This window comes from Triticum aestivum, chromosome 4A, assembly GCF_018294505.1.
Source record: "Triticum aestivum cultivar Chinese Spring chromosome 4A, IWGSC CS RefSeq v2.1, whole genome shotgun sequence".
Lineage (NCBI taxonomy): Eukaryota > Viridiplantae > Streptophyta > Magnoliopsida > Poales > Poaceae > Triticum > Triticum aestivum.
Window position 1 is genome coordinate 569931870 of NC_057803.1, and position 27488 is coordinate 569959357.

At 45.2% G+C, this 27488-nt stretch overlaps 4 protein-coding genes across 4 annotated transcripts in view; all 4 read right to left on the bottom strand.

The window, feature by feature from the left end:
- Positions 1 to 5158: 5158 nt before the first annotated feature.
- On the bottom strand, positions 5159 to 11166 carry LOC123087028 (COMPASS-like H3K4 histone methylase component WDR5A). Its single transcript, XM_044508927.1, has 2 exons — positions 10405 to 11166; positions 5159 to 5738 (listed from the first exon to the last, which is right to left on the bottom strand). The coding sequence occupies exons 1-2, from the start codon at positions 11065 to 11067 to the stop codon at positions 5430 to 5432; spliced, it is 972 nt and encodes a 323-aa protein (XP_044364862.1). The 5' UTR covers positions 11068 to 11166; the 3' UTR covers positions 5159 to 5429.
- Positions 11167 to 13314: 2148 nt separating this feature from the next.
- LOC123087029 (lariat debranching enzyme) lies at positions 13315 to 17919 on the bottom strand. The gene is made up of 10 exons (XM_044508928.1): positions 17639 to 17919; positions 17370 to 17486; positions 16692 to 16849; positions 16069 to 16190; positions 15698 to 15891; positions 14705 to 14887; positions 14498 to 14616; positions 14254 to 14393; positions 13918 to 13998; positions 13315 to 13663 (listed from the first exon to the last, which is right to left on the bottom strand). Exons 1-10 carry the CDS (start codon positions 17885 to 17887, stop codon positions 13560 to 13562), a joined length of 1467 nt encoding a protein of 488 aa, XP_044364863.1. The 5' UTR covers positions 17888 to 17919; the 3' UTR covers positions 13315 to 13559.
- Positions 17920 to 18290: 371 nt separating this feature from the next.
- Positions 18291 to 18860, bottom strand: LOC123087030 (uncharacterized). Its single transcript, XM_044508929.1, has one exon. It carries the CDS (start codon positions 18737 to 18739, stop codon positions 18446 to 18448), a length of 294 nt encoding a protein of 97 aa, XP_044364864.1. The 5' UTR covers positions 18740 to 18860; the 3' UTR covers positions 18291 to 18445.
- Positions 18861 to 20268: 1408 nt separating this feature from the next.
- Positions 20269 to 27488, bottom strand: part of LOC123087031 (FIP1[V]-like protein) — a 10492-nt gene continuing 3272 nt past the window's right edge. The window contains exons 4-9 of the mRNA XM_044508930.1: positions 27387 to 27455; positions 27160 to 27303; positions 26381 to 26482; positions 26018 to 26298; positions 23529 to 25173; positions 20269 to 21069 (exon numbers count right to left, since the gene is read on the bottom strand). Coding sequence (XP_044364865.1) covers positions 20500 to 21069; positions 23529 to 25173; positions 26018 to 26298; positions 26381 to 26482; positions 27160 to 27303; positions 27387 to 27455 — 2811 coding nt within the window. The 3' untranslated portion in view covers positions 20269 to 20499. The remainder of the gene's footprint in view (positions 21070 to 23528; positions 25174 to 26017; positions 26299 to 26380; positions 26483 to 27159; positions 27304 to 27386; positions 27456 to 27488) is intronic.

A 27488-nucleotide genomic window follows, 5' to 3' on the forward strand; every position in this document is an offset into this window, starting at 1 on the left:
AGTAGCAGTCAGCTACTCTAACAACATGTATTTCGATATAGAGAAAGTATTTAAGAACGGAGAGAGTAACAAATAATCGTAACGCTTGATTCATACAGTGGTGGTACTGTAAGCCATGCACGTTTTCACCAACCTAGAGGCAGAGAGGGAGGGGCCCAAGCTCCCATGCCACCGCCCGCGTGCGCCGTCATGCCGCTGTCGGGCCCGGGGACGCGGCACCCCGTGCATCCACACGCACGCACGCACTGTGCCACAGTGCCACTCAACTCTCACGGAGCTCGAAGGTCAGATTCGGACTCACGGCCCCGCTCGCCGTCCACGTCCAGTCCAGAGGGGAAGTATCCACGGGCGGTGCATGCTCGGATCTCAGTTACTACAGCAGGGGCAGAAACACATCAAGATCATGCTGCATCGTCGTGCGTTCGTCGATCCCGATCGACCCCCGGCCGAAACGCAGACGCCGGCCGTCCGTCCCGGTCGGTCCCTGCATGGCGCTATCTCCGGGCGACTGGACCAGGGATAACAGGGCGGTGTCGGCATCGATCGGCGGTCCATGCAGCAGGAAACATGGACCCGATTGCTCGATCTAGCCATTCGAGCGAGACATGTCGGGCTCGACGGCCGGCCGGTGAGCCGGTGACACGCCCGCCGGAGCGCGGACGTGACAGGCGGGTCGCTGTGCTCGTACGAACGGCGGCCGGCCGGGGACGACGGCGGCGGCAGGACCCTCCTAGCCTTGCCTGATCGCGATCGAGATGGTTGGTCGTCTGCCCGATTTCTCACTCGCACACGTCACGCACGCATGGCCTCCCGACTGTGGTGTGGTGTGCATGGATTAGTCGGTGTTGAATCGACACTGTAGGCGACTAACGCTAGCTTGGATCACCGAGAATGGAAAACGGAAAACAGGACACCTGAGAGTGATGGGTGGCGCATGGCGGTGTCCCCTACTCCCTCATGGGCAACAAATGAAGAAACCATTGGTTGGGACCTAGCGATGCAAACGAGTGATTCATCTTGGTTGGCATTCAAGTACAGTAGTATGACAGATCCGTTTGCCTAACAAGTTTTCCTTTCACATATTTTTTTTCCTTGATCCGTTTGACAAATGTTTTCTTCTGCCAAACACATACATGCGTGAACACTCAGCCATGAGACACCGAGCCAGCAAATTTTGAGACTGACAAAGTCACCATATGCGTCTTCCACTGAAAGAGCACCGCCAAAAAGCCTGGAATAAATTCAGCAAAATGCAAACATCTGTGCCAAGTCTAGAACGAGAACCTGGGTGGGGCACGACTCCACCCACCCACTTGGAAACAGCTCCGTTCACTTAGAAAGAGTTATTTACCCAAAACCATTACGCTTGAGGCTAGGGTAACAACTTAGTATCAGATTCTAGCCAGGGCACAAAAAACCATTGAAATTGCGCCTAACCTGTAACACAGAGCACTGGTTGTCTGATAAGCTCAGGCAAACAGAAAAACTAACAAGTTGGGCCCACTTATCGGGCTGACGTGGCAAGGACTAAATGCAAAAAATAGATTAACCAATTATGGTGGCAAATGAGCTGGCAGAGGAGGCATGGGCCCCACGTGTCATCCACCCATCTCCTTCTTCCTCCTCCCATCTCTCTCTCTCCCCCCGACGCCACCTCCTGGGCTCTGTCGTACGGGCGCACCGCCGGTGGCAGGGTGCTGGCCGCAGGCATGGAGCCCCGGCGCGGACAGGGGAGGACTACACGCAGCAAGAATCTCGACGACGAGCTCTCTCTGGGCGCCGGCGACCTCGCGTCGTCGCCGCCATCCCCGCTGGCGCGAGAACCCCCACTGAAGCTCGAAGAAGAGGCGGACGAGCTGCCACCGCTCCCGCACGCCCCCCACCCCGGACGCCACCTCCCGGAGCTCGGGCGCGTCCATGCGGCCGAGGTCAGCCATGGCCGACGACAAGGTCAGTGCGAGACAAGCTGCTGCTGGATCTCGCGGGAGTGGTGCTAGGCGCGTGTAGGTGCGTGCGTGCTCGTGGAGTGAAGCGCGCGTGCAGGTGTGTGCGTGCTCATGGCGTGTAGGTGCGTGCGTGCTCGTGCTCAGCTGCCATGCCCATGGTGGCCATGGAGCTCTCATCTCGCAGGGGCACTAAGAGCTCGGGTGTCCACGACGGGAGCGGCGTCGGGCTACGAAGCCTCCCCCCCCCCCCCCCCCCCCCAACAGCACCACCAAGGTGCTCGTCGGTGTGGCCATAGTCGCCGGAGTCCGGCCGCCCACAAGCTGCTCGATGTAATGTCGCATAGAAAAAAAGGGATGAAGATGATCATGTAGTCACAGACAGGCGGGGTCCGTGTCTCATTTGCCACCTCAGCTGGTCAAAGCTTGTTTGGTGCTTGGTCTTTGCCACATCAGCTCTGACAGGTGGGCCCTACCTGTCGGTTTTGCTGTTTTTGCGACTAAATCCGAGCGTCAGTACTTAGCGTTACGCATTAGGCGCATTTCCGGTGGTTTTTTATGTCCTGCCTTCAATGTGGTACTAAGTTGTTGCCCCAGCCCTAAATGTGATGGTTTTAGATAAATAACTCACTTAGAAATGCAGGGGGAACACTAGCAGGTTTCAAGCATGATTTGTGCTGTATTCGTCTCTGGATCGCAGTGGCGTACGTACGTGAACGTGGCAATTTGCGCCAGTTGAGTGAGACATGAAGCATCGCTAGGACACAAGTTATATCGAAATTGATGTGCACACGACATGCAATGCCCGATGTGCAGCCGACACAAGCTCTACACCGTCAGATTGCCTAGTATCAAATTTACAAACGGCCTGATGAGACACATCGGCTGTGTATCGTCTGGAACCGTCGGCTGTATAGCAACGCTCAAGTTATATAGAAACAGATATCGCCCGTCCAGTTGGGACTGTTGGAGGAAGGTCCCGTGCATGCAGCCAAAGGCAAAGGAAGTCGCTTCACGTCTGATGTGGCTGGCTCACCATTTGGCATGTACTCCTACATTATTTTATTTTGTGAAGAAAGCTACCGGTGCAGTGCACGGCGGATCATATCCTGATTCCCAAGTGGAGCTCAGGGATCGCTGTGCATCGACTGCTCTGTCTGAAACAGCAGATTTGATTTAACTGTGGGGAGCTGCACTGCACATATCCAAGAAAACGCCAGAGGGACAAACCATAACTGTACATATACAAAATGCACAGCTCAAAAAATGCCCCCACCCTTCGAGCCAAGCACTTTGCCCTTTGCGGTGCATTCTTTTGCAGTCACTTTTTTGGCTTGAACAAAATATAAATTGGCAGGAATATTAAGTACTCCCTCTGTTCGCTTTTATAAGGCCCTGAATACATTTCAGACAATGTGCAAATCAGTCTATTTTCAATTGTCTGAAATGAATCACAAAAGTGAACAGAGGGAGTAACTTTCACTGTCATCATCTTCCTTTCATTTCAAATACAACTCATTGTTCCCCGCACAAATGTTTTTTTACAAATCTTCGTTGGTAAGAGCCTATACAAAAATGGAAGTCAAACCACCAGAAGCTAGCGGGCACATCCACGGTTAAATTCCAAATTATCTAGGAATATTCTGCATCTATACTAAACACCTATTGTTCGACAATTTGCTAACTTGTATATTATCCAATTTGTATAAATATTTAAGCTACCTAGCTAGATAGATGCTTTGGAAATTCGCAAAAAAAAAAAGATAGATGCTTTGGAAGATAGGCAACTTGTGGGAGGGCGGCGGTTGGTCAAAAGTCAAAGCACACGGACGCATAGAACGCGAATTGGGCGACTTGAAAGACAAACAAAACAAGAAGAAGAAGAAAAACTCTTCACAGATAGATATGGGATGCACACACGAGCTCATTTTCATTATGGCACATGGCGAGTAAATAAACAGGCGATAACCACTAGTTTTTTATGCGGCACATGCATATGATTGGTTAGCTAAGCAACGCCAATCAGCGTTGCTTGCTGAGGATGGAAAGGCGCCGGCTCATAAGATTTGATGTAAACAATTTAGCAAATTAGCGCCGCGACAAAAGGCGCGAAAGCCTCGACGATATCTAGCTGGATTCCGCGCTCGAGAAGAATGCCAAGTCATCGCCGTGAAATGGACAGCAATCACATCAGAAATTAGGTTACAGCGGGGTCAAGACAAGTGGCTTAGCTGGATGAGGAGTTGTGGGCAGCAGCAATGTGATGAACGTGGAAGAATGAGTTGATTACGGGGTTAAATCAAGCGGAATTGGTCAGAAAGAGAGTTGGGATGCGTATAGAATTGTTCTCCTCCTGATGTTTGGGCGTGTGTTGTTTATGTCTCATGCCAATAATTCCTTCCACTCGTTCTGTACAGTGAGATGACAGGACGATTGGCATGTTTTTGCCAATTAAGATGGGTTTAAAACTAGGAATACAGCTGAATTTCATTTTACAGTTCAAGATGTTTGTGTTGCTGCATCATGAAGGACAGCTTTTACTAAAGGACAACGAAAACCTCATCTAATTATCTGAAAATGGTCCGTGCCCTATCGTCTTCCTCTACTGGACCATCCAAATCGTTTGATGCAAGACAAAGGCCAGTTTATCTCAAAGAAAGAAAAAAGGAAAAGGCCAGTTGCAAGATCATTGCAATCTTCGATTATATGTGCTTGGTGAGGGTAGATTTTTATCAAGGTAAATTAATTTCAGTCTACAGTTAAAATGTTTATATGGATGCATCACAAAGGACAGTTTTTATTAAGGAAAAACGACAATGTTATCTAGTTATCTGAAAGCGGCCCATGCTCTAGCTTCCTCTAGGTCTATGGACCACCTAACTTCTTGCTGTCAAACCAAAAGTTAGTTGCAACTTGCAACAACATTGACACCATCTCTCCTTTTTGTGTGTGGAGAAAACATTGCCATCATCTAGAAGACGATTCAGCAGATTCACTGGCTAGTTTTCTGCTAAGCCCAAGTCAGCCTAGTGAACTATTCAACATGAAAGCTCACTCATTTTCTCAGCCCAACAGGGTATGAACTCTGCTGAACTCCAATGAAGAAGCTATATCCAGGATGGATGGTGGCATGATGCCCACAAAGAAAAAGGTTCCCATGATGAAATGGCAACCCAACTTCACATTTCAGGATGGCTAACATCTAAGGACTCGAATGAACTTTTCAAGCATTGTTTTTTTCAGTTAAACAAAGTTTAAGCATTGCCTCTGTCCAGCCTTCCATACAACCATCCCATTAACGGCTCTCTGGAACAGTTTAATTTCACTACAAATCGCACAGCAGCGAAGGCAACACAAGACGAAAATACACAGCCCAGGAGCATCGCATTCTCCACTGCAGCAATCTATAATTACTCAGGGAGCCAAGTAGCTTACCTGGCTACCATCATCAGTCAGGTCACATGACAACCAAGAAAATAAGCTGGCTTACGCCTCTCGTTGATCTCCGTCCTTTTGAACCCAGACTTTCACCGTCTTGTCGTTGTCAAGAGCTCCTGATGCAATCATGTTCTCCTTAGGGTGGCATGACACAGCAATGACTGTGTCGCTATGCCCTTCCAGTTTCTGCACGATCTTCCTTGACTGAAGATCCCACATGTAGACACACTTGTCTTCCGAGCCACTCACAATGTACTTGCCGTTGGTAATAGAAAATGCTGCCGGAATGCAGTATTTTGTGTTCACATGGCCAGTATACGTCTTCAAAAACTTCCCAGCTGAAAAATTCCAGAGCCTCTGCATGAAATGAACAATATGGGAGCCGTTATCCTGTGATAAGTTCATCAAGGTAGGTTGCTAGATACTCACTAAAACAAGACCATGATGTTTTTTTTTTGACAGATGCCACTACAAACATACTCCATCTGTACCAAAATATAAGACGTTTTTGCAGTTTAAATTGAAATGCAAAAATATCTTATATTTTGGTACAGAGGTAGTAGGTGTTATTGTAATATGTCTAATAATCCACCCAAAAAACATCAAAGCTATGACTTGGCAATGAAGTAAAATCATAAGCTATCTGAAATTATCCCAAATCCCAATATATGCATGGAGTGGTCCACAAGCATGATAAGGAGCAGGGCAAAATTATCTGGGAACATACACCAGACATGGCAATGCCTACGTTAAAAGAACACCAGTGTGTAAAACAGCTAGAGCATTGTATAGTACTTTTAAGGCATTGTATAGTACTTTTAAGGATATGGAACTACTAGAAGAGGACCACGATAATCACAATGCTGACAAATATAATCGATTGCAGCACAGAAAATGGTCTTTTTTAAATCAGGGATGGTGGCATGGGTCAAGGCACTCTCTCCTGGGTCTGATTCATATGACATTCCGCTGCGTTAGACAGTTAATGATTGATGCAGCTCTAACGATGTGCTTTGCACAACACCTTCACCCTTAAGAATCTTATAATGTAAATGAATATTAACAGACAACAGCTTCTTTTAGTTTCTTTCCATCCTGTTGGTGAAAAACATGGTTTATGATCTCCATGCTGTAATGCTGGTTGGCCAGCTCAGCTTTATAAAGAACTGCTTGCAAGAATTGTACTTATCTAAGAAGCGCAGAAACTATTGAACAGTCAGGACTGCCACCAGAAATTTCGGCGCCGCTACATATGACTGAAGGGCATAGCATGATAGAAGTCATTTATCAACTCAAGGTATTAGGCATAAATGAACCCTAAAAGAAATTTACTTCCACACGGAGCACCCTCACAACCCAAACATGAACAGCAGCTCTCCTGCTGTCTTTCAAAAACAACCCAAACATGAGGAACTGCTCCCGACAATCTCACTCAAGATCACTCAAGACCTTCCAACTGTGGTCAAACACTAGGGATAGTTGATGTGATGCCCCCCCCCCCACCCCCACCCCACCCCCCTCCTCTAACGGCACAACTTAGTCTGCTAATTTATTTTGACAGAGTGGATTCGGACCGCCACTTTATTTTCTGTTTTTCTGCTGGGGTCAGGTCTCGCCTAGCGGACTTTAAACCAGCACTTCATTTTCTGTTTTTCTGCTGGAGTCAGGCCTTGCTTAGTGGACTTTAAAACTTATAAGCAAAATGCAATGATACAAGAAAATATTGAACTTTAATGTTAGAAATAACTATACATCAGAAAATGATACGTCAAAATGACAAAAAAATTCAAATTCACAGCAGCTATAAAATGGCAACCTGGCTGGGAAGAAAGCATTGGAATTAGTTGGATAGTGGAAGTACCTACAAAACTTTGTGAATTTGGTAACAATAGCAATTAGCAAGCAATCATTTCGAATGTGCAATTACTACCCACTGAAAAAAAAGTGTTACTATCAGAAAGAGTCAGGGTAACATGTATCAACCAAACCTGCCATGCCGGTGAACCCGGGTTAAATAACATACAGGGTACGTTTGGATTTTGGAAGGGATAAAATAAATTAAATCCCTACTACCTCACATCATTTTCCCATTTTGACCTGTGTATGCAGGTCCCATTGCCGAGAATGGAAAATATCGAAGAACCAACAAATTGCTAAGCAGTGGACTGAACCCACAACTCGACACCCCCAAACTCTCATTTGTTTTCTTCCACTGCGGTAGTTGTGTGCCTATGGCTATCCTACAGTTGCTGAAGCATTTTCTTTACTAAAAGAACAAGTTTGGGAGATTTGGGTTTCTTAAAAAAATGTCTTTTGGAAATCTTAGCAAACAAGGGCAGGCCTAGTGCAGTGGTAGAGTCTCTCCACTTGTGGCCTGGAAGTCCTGGGTTCGAACCAACCTCCTTGCAAAATATTATGGAAGGGCAAGGCTGTCTAGAAATTCCCTTCCGCAGACCCCACATTGTGCCGGAGCTTTCAGCACTGGGTAAACCCTTTTTTTCGAAATCTTAGCAAGTTCTAATTTATCTTCAAAACAAGAAAAATTTCACAGGATAGAACAAGGTACATTTATTGCTCTATTAATGTCCATCACATATTCTATCACGAAGTTTTAAAATTCACGGCAGCTATATAATGGCAACATGGCTGGGAAGGAAGCATTGGAATTAGCTGGATAGTGAAAGTCCCTAAATAACTTCGTGAATTTGATATCAATAGCAATTAGCAAGCAAACATTTCGAATGTGCAACTACTACCTACCTAAAACAAGTGTTACTATCAGAAATAATCAGGGTAACATATCAAACCTGCCATACAGGTGGACTCTGATTAAGTGACATACAGAGTCCATTTGGATTTTGAGAGGGATAAATAAATTAAATCCTACTACTACCTAACACCCTTTTCCCATTTTGACCTGTGGTATGCAGGTCCCATTGCCGAGAATGGAAAATATCGAAGAACCAACAAATTGCTAAACAGTGGATCAAACCCACAATCCGACACCCCCAAACACTCATTTGTTTTCTTGCACTGCGGTAGTTGTGTGCCTATGGCTATCCTGCAGTTGCTGAAGCGTTTATCTTTACCAAGAAAACAAGTTTGAGAGATTTGGGTTTCTTAAAAAAATGCTTTTCGGAAATCTTAGCAGGGTCCAGTTTATTTTCAAAACAAGGAAATTTTTGCAGGATAGGACAACGTACAGATATTGCTCTATTATTAATGTCCATCTCATGTAGGCTTTGCCACTTACATATCCACCCCCACCCCCTCCCCCTGCCTAAAAATAAAATTCCAGCCCACCCTACACTCATGGCAAGGGTTTAACATAACCCCTAATATAACAATTCCCAAACAATCTTTCTCTTGTCCTTCAATGTATGCAGTCACAGCACTACAAGAGAACAGAAGCACCTAACTAGTATTGTGACCAGTGTTTATAAGGTGTCCTGCCTTGGACGCTTAGGCGGCAAGGCGGCGCCCTGCCCGGTTAGGCGTTTAGGCGTCAGGGCGGTTGGTGTTTGCCTTAGGTCACCTTACCGCCTTATAAACAATGGTTGTGACCTTCAACTCAGCTGTGACTACAGCGATGTCACAAAAATTGACACTGCAGGCTACAGTCACTGTGCAATGTGATATCAAAGAAAGTGCAAATCTACGCCCAGCACCATGTCACAATGATTGAAGCATCTACAATACTTACCTCTAGGGGATTGTGATCACATCAACTGTGGAAGGAGATGATGAACAAAAAAGGATTAGTTAACCAACGTATCTTTTTTTGGCGAACTACCAAAGTATATTGAAGCCCGAAAAAAATATCAATAGCTTCTTATGCTAAAATGGAAAAGACAGTTGGCTACGTGCAATTCCACACATTTAATTACTCCCTCCGTCCCATAATATAAGAATGTTTTTGACACTAGTGTAATGTTAAAAACCTTCTTATATTTTGGGACAGAGGGAGTACTTCTCAAGAATCATACGACTATACCAGGCAGTTGCAACAAGTAATTCGGGATGGAGGGAGTATTACCCCTCATCTGTATAATCCCAAGATTGCAAACACTACAAAATGATGCAGTTTGTAGAAATTATTAACAAGCCATGCTTTGCTTTTTTCGATATTCTAGAGCATAGGAAGAATGGTAGCACTAACTCCCAACATAATCACAAAATTTCCAACTCTACTTAGCATAGTGCAGACCGAACAATATGCAGATCACTCACTCAATCTTCTCCATTGCAAAATCACATATTACTGCAAGTTCAAGTTCACGTCATGCTGTGAAGTACAGAAATAGTATTACGGCGGGTCTAATACCTCCAACCCAAAGAGTACCTTGTTTGGTGGCACCTCACTGGGACTCCCAATTTGCATACTCCCAAGGCTAGACTTAATGGAACTGATATAACTTTAAGGCAGATCATCAGGCTATGGCTGAGATTAACTGAGCTTGCAAGCCTCATTAAAAGGGGAGCTTAAAAAAAGGGCAGCCCGGTGCACATAGCTCCCTCTTGCGCAGGGTCCGGGGAAAGGTCCAACCACTTTGGGTCTTTTGTATGCAGCCATTTCCTACATTTCTGCAAGAGGCTGTTTCCAGGACTCGAACCCGTGACCTCATGGTCACAAGGCAACAGCAATGTGCCAAGGCATTAAAAGGGGAACTTAACATGTAAAAAATTAACTCCGCGAAGCAGCACCGACATAAGTCCCCAATTTATGGAGTGTGCTCTGGACTAAGTGCCTGCATCAGCCCTATTAACAACCTCAAAGCCTTAATCCCCTCCTCGTTTCCTTGTGGCACTCTGTCCCTTGTGCCCCCAAAAATGTACTTGTAGTGTTCCATTGCTATTGCAACTACTAATGTTCTTCCTAGCTAAGAAATGTCAACTACTGATGTTTAACCTAGCTATGAGAACAATCAAACATTCAATAACAACATAATTGCAATTTCACATATGCTGCGAGCTGGAATGTTCTCTACAATAAGACTATGAGGAGAGATTCTGAATAACTTACCAGGGTGCTATCAAGGGTGGATGCAAGCACGAACTTGCCATTGGGGGAGAACTTGGAGTAGGACACGGGCGGACTCTCGTCATCGATGAGGGTCTTGACGCAGTGCCCGGTGGCTGCGTCCCAGATGCGGCAGAGCCCGTCGTAGCTTCCCGACACGATCATGGCCCCGTCCCGGTCGAAATCGACGGCGGTGACGGGCTCGGAGTGGGCGGGCAGCACGCGGAGGCTCCGGCCAGACCTGACCTCCCAGACGCGCACCGTCTCGTCGAAGGACCCCGACGCGAGCACGTTGCCGTGGGGGCTGAAGGCGACGCAGAAGGCGTAGTTGGTGTGGCCGGCCAGGGTCTTGACGAGGCGGGCGCCGCCGCCGGCGCCCAGGTCCCAGATGCGGACGGTGCGGTCGTCGGAGGCGGAGGCGAGGAGGCGGCCGTCGGGGGAGAAGGAGAGATCGGAGACGCCCTCCTCGTGGCCCTCGAGCTCGGCGACGAGGGAGAGGTCCGCCGAGGACCAGACGCGGAGGAGCTTGTCGGCGGAGGCGGAGGCGAGGAGGCGGCCGTCGGGGGAGAACTTGACGGCGGAGACGGCGCGGCGGTGGCCGGCGAGGGTCGCGCGGAGGGCGTACCCCGGGGAGGCCGGGGTCTCGTCTGCATCCGGCGCCGCCATTGCCGCGAACCAGAAAGAAAAAGGGTTTGGGGTTTTGTAATTCCTCCCCTTTGGCGACGCTGCGGCGCGGTGCGGTGGTCTGTTGAGTTGGGGAACCACGGCGAGGGACGCGTGCCGAAGCTCCGGAGTTTCGGTGGGCTTTAGACGGCTATGGCGGTATGGACTGGGCTTCAGATATCTGCTGGCGACTTTAGACGGCCCAATTCATTTGTTTTACCAACTGCACAGCAGAGCATACTTTGATACTACTATGTACATATACATGCAGAGCTTTTTCCCCTCTCGCTAGGGTTCCTCTCTTGGTGGGGACGACCGGCGTAGAGATCACGTTTCCCTGACCTTGATCCTCCATTTCCTCAACTGCTTGGACTGACTAAGGGGCGATCCTGGATCGCGTTCCGGTCTTGGCGTTGAGTTTCTAGAGATCAATGGAGACTAGGGTTTGGGTGGCCCGTGGAATTATTATTATTATTATCGATCCGTGTGGCTTAGGGAAATCTGATCAGATCGAGCTAGAGGCAATGATGAAGGAATTGGCGCTTCGGGAGGAGGACCTGGATGACGTCGTCTTCGAGCAGGAGGAAGCGCCACCGCCTGAGGCAACATGATGGATAGCAGTAGTGCGGGTGAATGTGGATAAACTCTATGTTGGAACTATCGTGGATTTGGCAAAAAGCTATGACAGTCAAAGAGGTTCTAGACCTCGTTAATAAATTTGCCCCTTTAGTGTTGTGCCTCTGGAAACTCAGTTATGGAAAACCCAAATAGAAAACTTGCAAGATCTTTTGGTTATGATAATTGTTATGCTCTCTCAACTGATTAGGCAATTCATGAAGATGTTTTCTAGGGCCTTCTATTCGTATATTCTTTTATTGGTAGCTTCCTGGCCGACTTGGAGATCATCTCATCACATGCCCAGGACCCAGTGGGAGCTCACTAGACTCGACCTATTTGTCGCAAATGGATCCTCCACCCTAGCACATGATGAAAATAAAATGTTGATGCAGTTGTTTCTAGGTCAAAGAACCGAGGGGTGGTGGCCCTATCTGTTGCACTTTTGGCGCATATCAGTGGCCTTCGATGGTTGCTTGTCCAAGTATTTCTGACCCAACTACCTTCAAAGCCCTGGTGTGTAGAGAAGCTCTTGCCCTCGCAGCAGACTTGCGGCTGCAACACTACATCATTGCATATGATTGTTAAGAAGTGGTCAGCCCATCAACAACGGATTCCAACCTAGCTACCTTACCGTCCTCATGGAGATCAATCAACATACGAGAGACTTTCATGAAGTTTGTTTTACACATGAAGATCGGACGTCAAATATGCATGCTCATGATCTAGCTCACAACTATCTTTATGTTATATGGGCACCATTTGTGGCTCTTGAACTCCCTAGACATTGCTATTGTACCCCCATTCCATTGAATAGTAAAGAGAGCTAGATTTTCCCTCAAGAAAAAAACTAGTTTGACCTACTAAAAAAGAAATTTCTGTACCGGTTGATTCTAAAAGTAAGATTGATCCCTTAAAAAAATTGATACCAATTTGGGGCAGTAACTTATCGAAGACGTCTCGACTCAAAAAGGGGAAAAATAAGAAATAAGAAAAACTTATCGTCGTTATCAGGGTCTTCCACAATCATCTACGTCGGTTCCCCTCATATCATGTGGCCTCCCGTCATATCTTCGACGATCAGGGTCTTCCTTTCATGCGTCCTTCATCCACATCCCATTGTGTTTTCACTGGCGACGTCGAGGAGCTAGCAATGTTTTAGTTTCTCCTATTTAGTCCCTTTTAGTGGTTCGGTGATGAATCAACAGCTTGACGGCTTGTCTTTTGAGGATGAATCAACATCTTGATGGCTTGTCTTTTGAGGAGTGTACCCGGTTACGGTACGTTCAATGGTACAAGATTTTACACCTAGTGTTGGCCTGTTGGGCTCATGCTGCTATTCAAAACCTTTTGAGTTTAGCCAAGTATGCTTTCCTGTAGGTTTTTACCGTGTGCATAGACAGACTATCAACATGTGTTTAGCAGAACTTTGGTGATTTCAAATGCTTTGATATCTTTTGAATATGTATGTGCTTTGTTTTGTTTCGGTTTCCTCAATCTATAGCAATCTCCTCACTTGATTAATAAAATTAATCATTGTTCTGAAAAAAAAATATATATATGAGACCAAAGACTCGTCGACAAAAAAACTTTGCAGTTTCTTTACTCTAAAATATAAAAGATTGAAATTGTTAGTTAAAAAAAACGTAATATCTCTAAAAAAATCTGCATTGTGCTAGCATATAACTCCAGTTACACCTCGTAATCAAGCAAGGTTACTGTACGGTACTGCGGTCTACAAGTTAGTTTTCCTTCTGCAGTTATGCTCTACAGAGGTAATGACATCCATCAACATAGCTGGCAACAAAACCCTGGACGCAGGGATATACAACAGAACTTGTCCTAGTTAAACCTCCAACGAATCCACTACTTTAAGTGCTTCACTCCTCATCATCTTCGTCGTCTTCAACTTCATCGGGGAGCTCTATGTCGTCGTTGTCAAGTGCAGGTGCTGCCTGAGAGCTCGATACGTTTATATCAGCACCTGTCAAGATGAGTAACCACAAGTCATCACAAAGTATAACCACAGCAGAACAACTGTTCTTCTTTTGGTAACAAATAGTTTGAGTGAGCGTAAACGAAAATAATATTGATGAAGTGCAAACTGACTAGGTCAGACCCACAAGCAGCCAGTTCTTAGCTTAGAATGCATGAAACTCAGAGTTTAGATGTTACCACAAAAGAGACTAGGCTACAGCCATAAGCATTTATCAGGGAGAGAGAGAGAGAGAAACATACCGCCAGGATTAGACGAGTCCAGCAGATATGGGAGTTCTAAAAACTGGAGAAATGATTCAGTTTGTGGGTTTCTGCAAGGAACTGTGTAGCACAAGAACCATGTAAAGCACACATCAGAAGTTTGACAAAGAAAGAGTTCAAATGCTTAGAATCAGATACTAGTTTGTGATACTTTAAATACAAAAAACAACTAGAATGAAAGCAATGAACTGTGACATAAGATGAAATTGTGGAACTAAAGGAAAACTGTATGGTAGCTCAAGATCAAGAAACATTTCGACAGTAGAATCCATAATATTTATGGCTCACAGTGAAGACATGACTATTAAAGCTTACCTGCTATGGGGGGATTATAAACTGGTCTGGACGGATCATAAGGTGGAGCAGTCTGGACAAAATCAAATGTCTTAGCCCCTCTAGCATTCAACTTGCTCCTAACCCACTGCCGGTCATCTTCAATATCAAGTTCTTCATTCCTGTCAGATAAGACAATTGAATTACTCCAGCTTTGTCATTTATTGTATATTTTCAGAATATTCATTACACTGTAACAAACAAACAAGACAATTTATGCACCAACCGAATTGTACACGGCATCCGAGTTAAGGGGAAAGCACTATTGAATCTCCGTGTTATTGCAAGCCATTCTTCATCATACTGAATTTCATATGGTCCCGGATTGGATGGAATGTCTATTACCTAAAATTGATTGACATCTCAGAACAAATATGTGCAAGGAACTTATTTGTAGTGGTTCAAATGTCTGTGGTAGAGGAGATAGTAGTACCTGCAAAAAATTCCGCCCGGGAAGGCACTTATCAAGAGCAAGAAACTTAGTCGTAGGTCCATCCTCACCATGTTGAATGATAGCTGGAAATCTACAATGAAGATGAGCTGAAAACCAGTACGGTGGTTTTAATTTGTTCAGTAATTTTGCTGCAGATTCACTGCCTAATGTTCTCTCGTTGACCTGAAATGACAAGAGAACAGAACATTAACAATAGTTTGATATGTGTGTAGGGAAGCATGAAGCATTCCATTTTTGAGGAAGTAGTCTCAATCAAACACTGTGCATGTCAGACCACAGTAGTCATCAGCTCACCATACGAAACTTGATGCCATAGGGATTAACATTATCATTTTTAGCTAAAATACTAAGGTTTATCTAGTGTACCTTTACAAGATTAATTAGCAAAAAAAGGAGAGAGAAACAATCCTTAGCTGATCACAGATGCTGACACAACACTGGAAACTGTTTCACTGCAGTAATTATCATGAAAAATGTGGCATCGCTTATTTATTATATTATTCTTTGGCTTTGACTCAAAATGTGACATTGTCACACAATAAAGTCAACACATTCCCTTGAGGCATTTTCACAAGGTTGGTGGATGATGAGTAATGAAAGGCATATGTTATAGAGAGTTGCAATGGTTCGAATGCGTTGCGTACTAGGATCTAGGTAGATAGGAGGGAAGGCTCTCACTCCAGGGGCAAGATAGAAGAACCACTCTTCTAATTCTTGCTTGGCTCTATTCCTCACAGAGGGTTCTCCTTATAGAGGACTAACAATCCAATCTAAGAACAAATCGTAGATCTTATGTCTAGTTGGCTTAACGCCCAAGCTAAAATAGATCTTAATTTAAAGGATAAACTACCAAATTAATAAATCATTGGAATCTTCCCCCTAACTTGGCGCTGGGTGGGTCGTGTACTACGCGGACATAACAAATGTGTAACACAAAATAATCCCCTATGTCAATTGGCAACTTGGTATTACCTCTTCTTTGAAGAACGGTTTCTCTCGAAGGAGCCTCTCCCGGTTTCCATATTCAGTAATGCCAAGAGGCCAGTCATGTGACATGAATATATCTAGAGGCTCCTTCACATGCATTAGCTTGAGAACATCGTAATGCCTTACATGGTACACTGATCGTATAGTAGCATTATCGTATGGAGGCCTCTCATGGTGTCCTGCATAGATTGGCAATAATAATTCTGAATGCTTTGTTCAGGGTCTAATGAAATTTACAGTTCTAGTTTAGGATCCTTCTTCAATAGGCTTCTACTCCCTAGACAATAACCTCTAGATGCAACCAAAAAAAAACTTCAAACTACAAAGTATCCCAAGCAAGATATTAATAAACTTGCCTCGGTAATAATCATGTTGCTTATGTATTCCTGACATTCCACCAATTCGAATATTTCCAAACTTAACAACACCAGCAAACCCCAAGAAGTAGATGTTAGGTGCTGCCCATCCTCCATAGTACCTGATAGTGGTTACACCACAATTAGAAAACAGCAGGCATTGCATTTTTCAATAAGCAAGACAACACCTCATCATTGAACAACAATACTCAAATATGTTGAGTAAATCAATGTATCCAATGACTGAAAGCTGTTGAGCTACTTGTTATTAAACTCCTAAGCAGATATTAGTTCAAAACAAGGGACAGCCTTAGATTCAAAACAATGCCTTTCTCCCTTTAATTCTTTTTTTTACATCCCGATGTTTCTATGAATAGTTATTGGACAACACACTTCCATACATAGATCATCCTTGTCCCAGTTAGAATTTCTTTTAGATTGAAAATTTGAGTAAATATCATGGAAATTTTCAGATTACTGTGCTTCAATCCTTCCTAAATTTTTACATGCAAATTCTAGTTATTGTCCTACAAAGTGAAAATATAGAATAAGGTCCCACAGCTAAACTAAACCACGGATTGGTATTTTGAAAGTTGTGTCGGGCATAAGTGACAGAGACTCACAGTTCCCACAAATAATTGGCTGCTTCATGATTCCCGCCGATGAAGATAGTTGGGTATGGGGCAACTGCTTGCCCAGAGTAGTACTTCCAAAACGAGTTCATGGTACGAAACTTTGGTGGGACATTTACACACTGTAAATCACTCTCATTCCTTACAGCCTGCATGAAAAGGTGCAATGTCAGAATGTGAAATATGTCAACACGTACATAGAATTACTACCGAACATTAAACTATGACCATGTGAAAAATCAACTTGTCCATGCTCCATAGAACCGAGCCAGATATGACCTTCTTAAGGACAGTAAGATAAATATATTTCCGTAACAAAGGGCCCGGCATGACCAGACCCAGTAAGACAAATATTGCAGCATTTCAATTCAAGGGAAGTGTGTGGTAGACTTAGAAAATGCTGTGATACCCTAGCCAGATCAACTATCTATTCCAACGAGTAACAGATATGTTAGGTTAACTTCAAACAAACAACCAACCAGCAGCTAGGCCATTGTGAACCAGACAGATCCCATGTCCCAGGCAGGTGCGTGCACGACATGATGCAAAACAGCATACACCACCGTCGAGCCAAACTGTAAGCTCGCAATGTATTCAAGGGGAAAAAAACAAACTCCAGCTCCAATAAAGGAGCGTGGGCAGAGGGGACTGCCTGCAGCCTGAGCGCACCTGGAAGTCGCCGCAGCAGATGAGGAGGTCGATCTTGATACCCTCGGCCGCCTCGAGCCGCTGCATCGTGTCGTAGACCTTGTCCAGCTCCCCGTGCATGCATCCCTCCACCGCAATCTGCACAGGACACCCGGCGAGGCATTACGTCGAGCACGTGGCCTGCACGCCGCATAAACTCCCCGAACCAGAAACCTATTGACCGGTACTCGGGGCACATACGGCTGCATCCAGAGAAACGTAGAGCATGAGAGGTTCGTCTGATCACTCACCTTCATGGCGTGCAGTGCGGGGTGCGCCGGCTGGTCGGAGGGGGCAACGAACGCCGGGGGAAGCGGCAGTGGCAGAGGTTGGGTGAGGCCTTGGGGGTGTCGAGTTCTTTTTTTCGCGGTTGGGCAGGGGGTTAAGTAAAGTTTGGGGGAGAATTTCTGGTGGCCCACGGGCCCAGTTAGAGCTGTGGGCCGAATCCTCTGCTGTCCGCCGGATTCAGCACTGGTGGCCAGCCCACAGCTGTAAACCATGTCCCCCTCAAAAGGAAAAAACGTGAATCATGTCAAGGGATCTTAGGCAAAAAGAAAAGGTCGAGGGATAAGATCGTAACGTACTGCTACTGATCTCTTTTGTACTTTCAAATGTGTTACTGGTCTCTTGGCAATGCTTATCCATGGCGAGCTCATGTCGAGGAGACGAGGAGCGTGAAGAAAACTACGCAAATTCACCGTTACGAGGGACAAACTTTGCAAGTTCATTGACCCACTTAGCAGTTCAGAATGGTGTTTAGGCGATTCTGGATAGGATTTGAAAATTATCCTTTTCAAGGACGCTCCAAGTTCAGAAGCTAGCAGCGTGAGGACACGACGACATCGAGCCCATGTATACCAAATCTTATGATCGGGATAATTCAGAAGTCAGTACTACCCAGGATTTCACACAGCAAGAAAGAAAGAAGGGAAATTCATATGCACAGTCACATTTTATCTACACATATGCTGCCATTGTCAACGATCGGCACGGCACATGATTGAACGGCCAAAGAGGCAGAAGCTACAGGAGCACGCGGAAATTCATTAAGATAGGCTTCAGGACGACCAGCAGCTGAGCCGCACGGCCTCGTCGAACTTGCTCGCCAGCGTGGCGGGCTCATCCTCCTCCTCCTCCTCGCCGCCGGCCCGACGCGGCCTCTCCTTCCCTTCGTGCCCCGCCGCATCCCGCCGCTTCGGCGCCAGGACGCCGAGGGAGAAGAAGACATTGCCAAGGCCGAACCTGAAGCCGCCGGTGCCGGCGCCGGCGCCGTCCTTGCCGTGTGGCGCGTCGGCGGGGCCGTGGTGGAGCTGGTGGTAGCTCAGGAACAGCATCGACGCGCTCGGGGCCATCGCCTAGCAAGCTATGATCCGCTTCGACCGACACTTTTCAGAAGGACCACGACGATCTTGGATTGGATCAGGTTGGATTGGGATGGATTGGATTGGGATGCAGTTCTGCTTGCTTCTTGGCTTCCTCGGGGTATTTATATATGGGGGGAATGCGGGCTTTGATCGTTCGTCCGTTCGAGAGGGATGGGCGTGACGTGGCTGTTGGATCGGATAGGGCGGGCCCGCCACGTCGGCATGGGGGCGCGTGCCGCCCGGGGTTTCCCGGGGGAAACCAGTGGGCTGTGTTGGAAGGTCCGACCGGGTGGCGCGTGGTATCAGCGGGGTCCGGTGGGCTCGCGGCGCGAACCCGTGGGAGGAGCGGGCGCGGCACGGCCGCACCCCGTTTTGTGACGAGCTCGGGCTCAACGGCCAGCGAACGGGCGAGGGTGCCGCTCCTACGGCGGCACGCACCCCCGTGGCGGGGGGAATCTCACCACACCATCGTCCGGTGGGTGATGAAAGTTTTTTTTTCCAAGCTGGTGAGGGCAAAGCTTCACCACACGATCGTCCGGTTGGTGATGATTTTTTTTTTCTAGCTGGTGAGGACAAGGTTTCACCACACCATCGTCCGGTTGGTGATGATTTCTTTTTTCTAGCTGGCGAGGACAAAGTGTTTTTTTTTGTTCAACTGAGGTGAGGGCAGTGCTGGCACGGGGCCCGGTGGGAGGTCAGCATCGCCGCCCGCCCCCCTGCCGTGGGCGTACCGGCGACCACCAGTCGGTCCACGAGGATGTGCCGCTCATTCGTGGCCTAGCCTGACGGCTCAGGTGGTTCGGCGCGAGCCTGACGCAACTCTTGATTTCTATGCTGCAAGTCAATGGCTGGCTGCGTCGTTGACATCAGCTCGCAATAGGGGAGCAATTTCACTATTTTACTAGCACCTTCAAACAGATATGCAACTAAAAGTGCTAACTAAAATTCAATCAGGCGACAAGACTGGCATCTTACAGTCAGTTTTTTCATAGGCAAAATTCATGTACATCGCTAGAAAAAAGAAGCTAAACAAGCATATAACCTTTTTTTTACCTACCACTGTCTACAGGTATAGAATATTATCGCATGCATTGTCCACGACATTCACTGCAACATGCACTTCTACTATAGAATCTATCTTGTTGCATCCTATGCACACCAGTCCAAGAGATTATCATAATGTACATACACATAATAATATCAAACATAAACAGCAGATGTCATAACTCGAAGCACTCCCGAGATCCCCAGCTCTTCTTGGTCCACAAACAAACGCTTTCAAGTAACACCAGTAGAAGAGTGATGCAAAATCCAGTGTGCCAATGGCAGCTCATAACAAGGCGCCTTGCAGCATCCCCACGCCAGCTTCAAAACTGCCTTGTGGCTCCTTTGGGTAGCAGATGAAGCTGGAAACCTCCAAGGTTTCCCACAAAGAACACATAGCTACCCGGAGTCTGGTGGCGCACCAGTGCCACACATTTCCGATCCCCGCAAATGAGGGGAGGAATCGGAAAAGATAAATGAAGTATCCAGGTCCCCGGCCACAAATGAACATGTATGTATGGTTACAGTTACAGATCTAAGTTATACAGTACAAATCATACATCAGTTCAACTTTCAGTTGTAACAGAGAAAAGCATTGCGCGAGCTCAGCTGTGCCGCGACTTCTTCAGATGACGATATGTTTCCAGCTTCCATGAGCTGTGCCGCCACTTCTTCGGATGAGGATATATGTTTGTGAGTTCCAATCAACTCCCAGCCCATCTCCTCTTGCGAGCTGGCCGCTCAGGCTTCACTTCAACGTCAGCAGCAGGCGATTCATTCTGGGAAGTCTGCACTTCAGCATCAACCTTTTTGTTCTGGGGTACCTCCTTCTCGCCAGGCATGGGAAGTTTGAATCGTTCGCTTCTTCTCTTGAGCCTCTCAACCGTGTCTAGATGTCGGTCACGCTCTTCAGCCGTCATCTCAGAGGCTTGCCCATTATCACCACTGTTCTTCATGTCCGAACTGACAACTATAGCAGGAACATCAGATTTACCTGATGCATCAGCAGTGGGGGGTTGAACATCAGCTTCGATGGAAGGAAATGCATGTGTGGTCTCATTATCAATAGTACTATAGTCAATCTCTTTGTGGCTTGTCCATCGCTCCAGCTTAGACCGACCCCTTCTTGAATCATCGGTATTCTCATCATCTGACATGGCTTCTTCTTCCCCTTGTTTCACAAATGAATCATGTTGTTGAGGATTCTTGCTCGTTTTGGATGATGTAGCATGATCCCTACCATTTTGTTGCTCCCTCCCTCCTTTCGCCTCAACCTATACAAAGTTTTGTTTGCATTTGGGTTGAGGAGGGTGAATATTCCAAAGAGTTAAAACAAAATCTAAAGACATAAGCCCACCAAGCAGTAAATTTCCACAAAAAAATCATATCCTTATTCATATACCGGTGCCGTGCTCTTCATTTTTCAACTAGCAGCAAGTTTTCTTTGCAAGAGAACTATACTCTTTGTTATTCAACAGAGACCAAAATGTTGCAGATGAGTAAACACATAAATCAGTTCACCCCATGAATGAAATCTAGCTAATTCTTAAACATGGACAGCATGCATTAAAAACCAGAGGTGCACTCAGAAACCAGAGCCACTAGTGTGCCACCAGCCGACCAGAAGAATGTTCTATAAAGAATTCCAGTGTGCATAAATACGTCTGATAATTATCCATGCAAATCATGAAGCGATCCAAAATCATTAAGAAGGCCGACACCAGTTGAATTTTATGTTAAGTTTCTAGTGCCTGATTGTAACACTCAATGCGCATGCAAATTTTCTGCCCAGACAAGAAAGATCTAAATGCCTCACAACTCACAAGCAATAAACAGGTACATCCTTTACAGTGGCGGAGGATGAGGAAAGGAACCAGCACACATGTTTTATAATTGGCCTAGTATGCAGAAGAGAAAAGGCTACATTTTACCAAAAGAATAGTAGATGTCTTCAATGCTCCATGCGTACCGGGAGAGGGTAGAGACTGTGGATCGGCAACTGATTATTCAGTAGTATTGTTCATTTCTAGACAGCATCGTGCAAGGGTAAGGCCGTCTAGAAATACCCTTCCAAATCTACATGGTTCTGGTCTTACTCCCAAGCTAAAGATATTCCAGACACTCGCCCGGTCACACTTGTGCACTAGATAACTACCCTATTTCTATGCAGCAACTGCCCCCCTTCATTGATATCTGACATCCCCACAATTTTGGTTTATCAAGGTAACGTAACACTCGAGCGATAGCTCTTGGTAGTTAGTATCCCCCACCTTGCCCTACAACAGCCGTAGGCCAAGCAATAGACCATGTGCCCCCCTAGTAGCCACTCAACAACATTCTATGACCGCCCACTACAGACTAGGTGATGATCGTCTGTCTTGTCCAGTGACCAACCACTGTCATACTTGATGGTCACCACCACGAATGGTGAATATCGCCGCAGCGTACAATTGAATCAAACTGGTGTTTATGTATAATATAATAAAGGATTTTTGTTTGCAGGGTAACATAGTTGAATGCTTAATGAGAATTTCTTAGGAAAAAGGCATGCAAGGTGCAGAAAATGCAAAAACACGCGTCAGTCAACTGTTTTGCTGTATTGTGTTTTGGCTTGTAACTTCGCCATGTGACAATCTGCCTTGACGTCCCCGAGAGAAAATTCTACCATGTATCTAACTATATACTACTCCCTCTGTTCCAAATTACTCGTCGCAAAAATGAATGTATCTAGAACTAAAATACATCTAGATACATCCATACCTGCGACAAGTAATTCGGAACGGAGGGAGTAGTTGTTTTGCTAACCTAATTGTAGTAGCAAACACTAGTAAACCCTCGTGTCGATCTACTCTTCAACTGCAGAGCCACACAATTCTGCCGTGAGGTCACTTGCTCAACCTCAACTTCTGATATTCTTCTTGGCAATGACAAACAGCATATGTTCCAGTTTTCCTCAGACCAATTCATCACTTCCTTTGGGTGCGTAACTAACTAACCATGCTAATTGATCATTTTGGATGCCTCTGTTAACAGGCTGATTACGTATATTTTTTAACACTGCAACAGGGAATTCAATCGTGTTCCTCGATGCCACATCGTTGTTAAGCATATTACATCACAGTAAGGCTGATTATGTATAGGAATTAGGAAAGAATATGCACCATACTTAATTGTGACTTAATTTGGTTTAAATAATAGTGTGGTTTATTTGGAACCATTGCGGCGAACTGTGTGGGCACTCAAACAGTAACATAAAAACACAGCAACAAATCTGACCATACTCAACTTGTCAAATTTACAAATAAGAAAAACGGCACTTGGATATCATATTACGATTAGGCTTTGGCAGAAAAATAAAACAATCAGCAAAGAATTATGAAAACAAATTCACTGACTGGCCCAGAAAACATAAAGGTAAATGGTTGTCACCAATTATGCAACACAACTTTGCTTGGAATAAGGACCATGTAGTATTTAAGTAAAAGCCCTTCTTTTAGAAACAAAGTACAAACCCTATGTGCATATTAAGTATACATCCTATCATAAATTCATGATTATTGCAATATCTTTTGTAACACAATAAGGTATAAGATCTGCAAAACTTTAAAAACACAACACTAATCTGTTTCAAGTCAGATGTCTCAAACACACATCACCACCTCGTGATTAGTCAATCGCCTGAATTTCTAATGCCCATGTCTTTCGAAAGTTACTTTCAACAAGAATTTCATACCTTCCCACTACGAAAGCTTTCATGGTCTTCCCGTCTTCTCTTGCTAGATCTGTGAAGATCTTGCTCATTTGGCACAGAGCCTCTGCCCTTTCTTGTGCTCTCCCTCGGCTTATCCCTACTAGCCTGGCGAGCATCAGAACTGCTAGATACACGATTATTGTCATGAATCTTTTTTATTTTATCTTGTCTGGAGTTCCTTTCATTGTTATTTGGATTGTCATCACGTGGACGCACATCAGCTCGCCCTTTATTCTGCGTGCTGTTTTCTTCTGCACCTTGACCTCTCCTCCCAGGCTCATTTTGTTTGTTGCGCTCTAGGGTTTCTTTGCTCAACAATGCAGATCTTGATTCATCCTTCTTCCTACCACCACCGACAATTTTGTCATCCATAACCCGTCCACCCCGACCAGTTCCTCTGCCTTCTTCTCTCTGAAGGAGCAGTGTGCTTTCATGCTTAGGCCTCTGCCTGTCGTCCTTTTCTCTCTGTCGCAAGTTGTCCTCTTTATTCTTCACAATACTACGATCATCAGCCTTCTCCCGCATCCTAACACCATCGTCTCTTCTTTTCTGATCAATTCCATCATCCCGTTCTCTCTTCCTTCTGTTTGGATCATCCCTTCCTCTATAACCGTGGACTGCATCTTCACTCTCAGGTTTCATTCTCCTGGTGTTCTCTTCATCTTTCTTTCTCTTGATATGAGAATCATCTAAACTTTCACGACTATTCAAAACCATATCACCACGCTCTCTTTGTCTAGAGCCCCTCCAGTCACCATCATCCAGCAATTTCCTTGGATGAGGATCTTCATCCCTGTCATTCCTATCAATAGGTCTCAACTTATTTCTATGTCTTGCACCAACTTCAGCATTGTAGTTGAGTCTCAAATCTTCCTCCTTGCCTCTTCTGTTGTGCATGCTGTCTTCTCTTCTCTGCAAAATTTCAGTCTCTCTTACCCTATCAAAACTTTTACCGCGTATGTCCCGATCTCTGTTCCCGTAAGGATGGTGGATATCATCCCTACCTCTAGAAGCCAAATGTGTCCTTTCTATTTCAGGTTTGACGTCTCGAGCAGACACGTCCTTTCGACGGGGATCGCGTTCTTCTCCATCATGATGCCTTCTCACATCATTTACACGCCTGGACCGCCTATCTTGCAGAACTTCTTCACCAGATTCAAGGCGTTTCTGATGATCTTTGCTGCTACCAGACCTCACTCCTCTACTGTTTTCACTATTCAGTGTCTTCAAATCGACTTGATCACTACTATTAATGAGTCCAGGGGGCTGCTCAACCTTAGAAATGATCTTCTGCCTTTTACTAGAATGATCCTCATTATCATCCTCATTCGTATCGCTAGCCATGTGAGGTTCTGAGATAGCATCATCAGCATCCATTTCAGCACTATCAACCAAAGCAAGCCTATCATCATTATCAGCAAATTGATCTTCTGTGCTCAGCTTGTCTGTCGTTTCATCAGCAACAGTAGGTGACCGTTTTAAGCCATCCTTAGTTTCTGAGTCATCAACAGGTTTGCTATCTCCCGGGGTATCACGGCGTCTCTTTGAGGATGTTGTTTTGCGAGGTACTTCATTGGAGCTTTCAGCTTCTCGGCTAGGGTTTACACCCTGAGAGCGTCCTCTCAACCTTTTAAAGAACAATTTGAGGGCAAGCATCAGAGATACAACTTCGACAAAAACAAAGAGCTGAAGGACGTAAAACCAAAAAATACAAGAAATATGGGAAGCATATGCTAGAGAAAATGGAACAATGACATCATCCAAAGATCTCCAGAATCCACATCCTGGCATTAACCTTGCAATCGGGCAAGAGACTAATGAAATACTGGAGGGCTTGGATATTGAAACACAATACATACTACCACATCATGGAATGACAATCCATCAGTTAAATGTAACCGTGCATGTGAATGACAATCCATCAGTTACGTGTAACAGTGCATGTGAATAGTGGTAGAAGGGGTATCACTGTGGCATGAATTGCTGGCCACTTGGCTCCTTAAGTGAGAGCACCTTGGCCATGATCTGGTCTATTTAAGATGGAATGTGCAATGGCCTTTGCCTTCAAGAAACTAGACTCATATAAACTAAACTTGGCTCCTTCACTGAGAACATCTTGGCTATGATCTGGTCTAGTGAAGGTGGAATGTGCAATGGCCTGGCCTTCAAGAAACTAGACTCACTGTAATACCTCACTTCACTATGATCTTTCGAACAGGACTACTACTTAAAGGCTAAAAAGACCACCGCAACTGGCTCACTCTAATCCGGAAGTAACATTCATGTGATCACACCAATAAAGACTAGAACTCAGTTTGCGGTTGTTGAACTGCTATGTGCTGAATTATCTATAATGTGATGCAGAAAATTAGTTCTGAGAAAACGAGATTATCAAAATCAACCGTAATGCAAACTGCAGCACGCATAATTTAGCCAGGATTAACAAGTTTGGTTTTGTAGATACTGCATACCTTACTCCACGAGAAGGAGAGCCCCTTATTTTGTAGTTCGGCGGGGAACGGCCCTGAACATCTGATGTGAGCATATCACCTTCAGATGAGACAGGCAACCTTCTGGTATGTTCTGCCTTTCCCAAAGAGGAATTATAAGAAGAATTGTTCGTCTTCTCTGGTGTATAGACCTCGCTCTCCTCAACACCGTTGCTTTTTTTACCTCCTTGAGAATCCTTCTCAGACTGATCCACTGAACTATCAGCAACTATTGGATCATCTGCCGGAGGCTCACATACAATCTGAAACCCAAGACAATGCTTAGAATTGAAAAGCTACTAGTGAGGCAACTTAAATATATGCCAAAGCAGGATCACAGCTTACCTCTATAACAGAATCTGATTCACGGTTTCGACCTGGACGTGTATCAGCAGACGGAAAACGTTCTCCATAACCAGTTTCAACTTGTATAGGTCTGCCCGTCATCTGGAGAGGGAAAAAAGATGCTCTTAGTAGTTTGACTGAACAGTGAACGGTAACACCAAACAAATAAAAGAACAAAAAACACCTACAATTTTTTGATAGTTTTGCATGATGACGAACACAGTTTTCTTGACTTACAATGAGGAACTAATTTCTTAGTAGTAGTTTAATAAAATAAAGATAACTCAAAACTACAGAATGGTAACCAAATGTCACATGATAACTGAAAAGATGCACATGGTTGTGTGTCGAAAACTGTTTTGTAGCACATGTACAAGTTTACAACAGAATGTGAGAGTACATAAGTAAACAAGGACAGCTAAACATGGCACTCCCTCCGTTTTTGTATACAAGGCCTTTATCACATTTTTAAGATACCAAGAAAACAAAGCCAACTAATAATGGTAGATTAATTGTGTGGAAAACCTCTCGTGTTCCGGGCTAATTAAACATGTTGCATGTGGTGCCACTTTCTCTATGGCTGCATGCAACATTTGCATAAATAAGCACCATCATGCTAGGCAAAAATCTAATTGATTCTTCTCAGGAAGAGATAATGGCCTTGTATAGAAGCAAATTGTATTTTTGATAGTGGCCTTTGTATATAAAAGAGGAGTGTGTATGAAAGATTATGAAAAATGTGAACCAAATACATGTACACGAGACATCGTGGGGGTTACCACTGCAGGTCGGTTGCTTGTAGGAACTCTCCCTTGGGCACTGAAATCTGTATGTCCATTATCTACTTTATTCCGATTATCAGCAGAAACGTCATGATGGCCAGCCGCAGCAGCTAGCTCCGGTGGCAAATCTGGATCGTAGTCCTGAATGAGACCAATTAAATACTGTTAACAGGCACAAAAGTACATAGCTTGCATTGGATCAAGCAAATGAGGTTACAAGGAACCTGTTCTGAGCGCCCACTCTCGTACACCCGTATTCTAGATTGCATTGTGGACTCCAATCGTGATTGATCCTGGTGAAAAATATATCAGTACTTTACAGAAGG

What these genes read in the sequence shown, in the direction of transcription:
- LOC123087030 (XM_044508929.1), bottom strand. Translation starts at nt 18,739, where the DNA reads ATGGCCCCGAGCGCGTCGATGCTGTTCCTGAGCTACCACCAGCTCCAC.
- LOC123087029 (XM_044508928.1), bottom strand. Translation starts at nt 17,887, where the DNA reads ATGGTTTACAGCTGTGGGCTGGCCACCAGTGCTGAATCCGGCGGACAG. An exon ending in AACCGTTCTTCAAAGAAGAG is followed by an intron (nt 14,888 to 15,697) that starts GTAATACCAAGT and finishes TTGTCATTTCAG; the next exon opens with GTCAACGAGAGAACATTAGG. An exon ending in CGGATGCCGTGTACAATTCG is followed by an intron (nt 14,394 to 14,497) that starts GTTGGTGCATAA and finishes CTTATCTGACAG; the next exon opens with GAATGAAGAACTTGATATTG.
- LOC123087028 (XM_044508927.1), bottom strand. Translation starts at nt 11,067, where the DNA reads ATGGCGGCGCCGGATGCAGACGAGACCCCGGCCTCCCCGGGGTACGCC. An exon ending in CCACCCTTGATAGCACCCTG is followed by an intron (nt 5,739 to 10,404) that starts GTAAGTTATTCA and finishes CATTTCATGCAG; the next exon opens with AGGCTCTGGAATTTTTCAGC.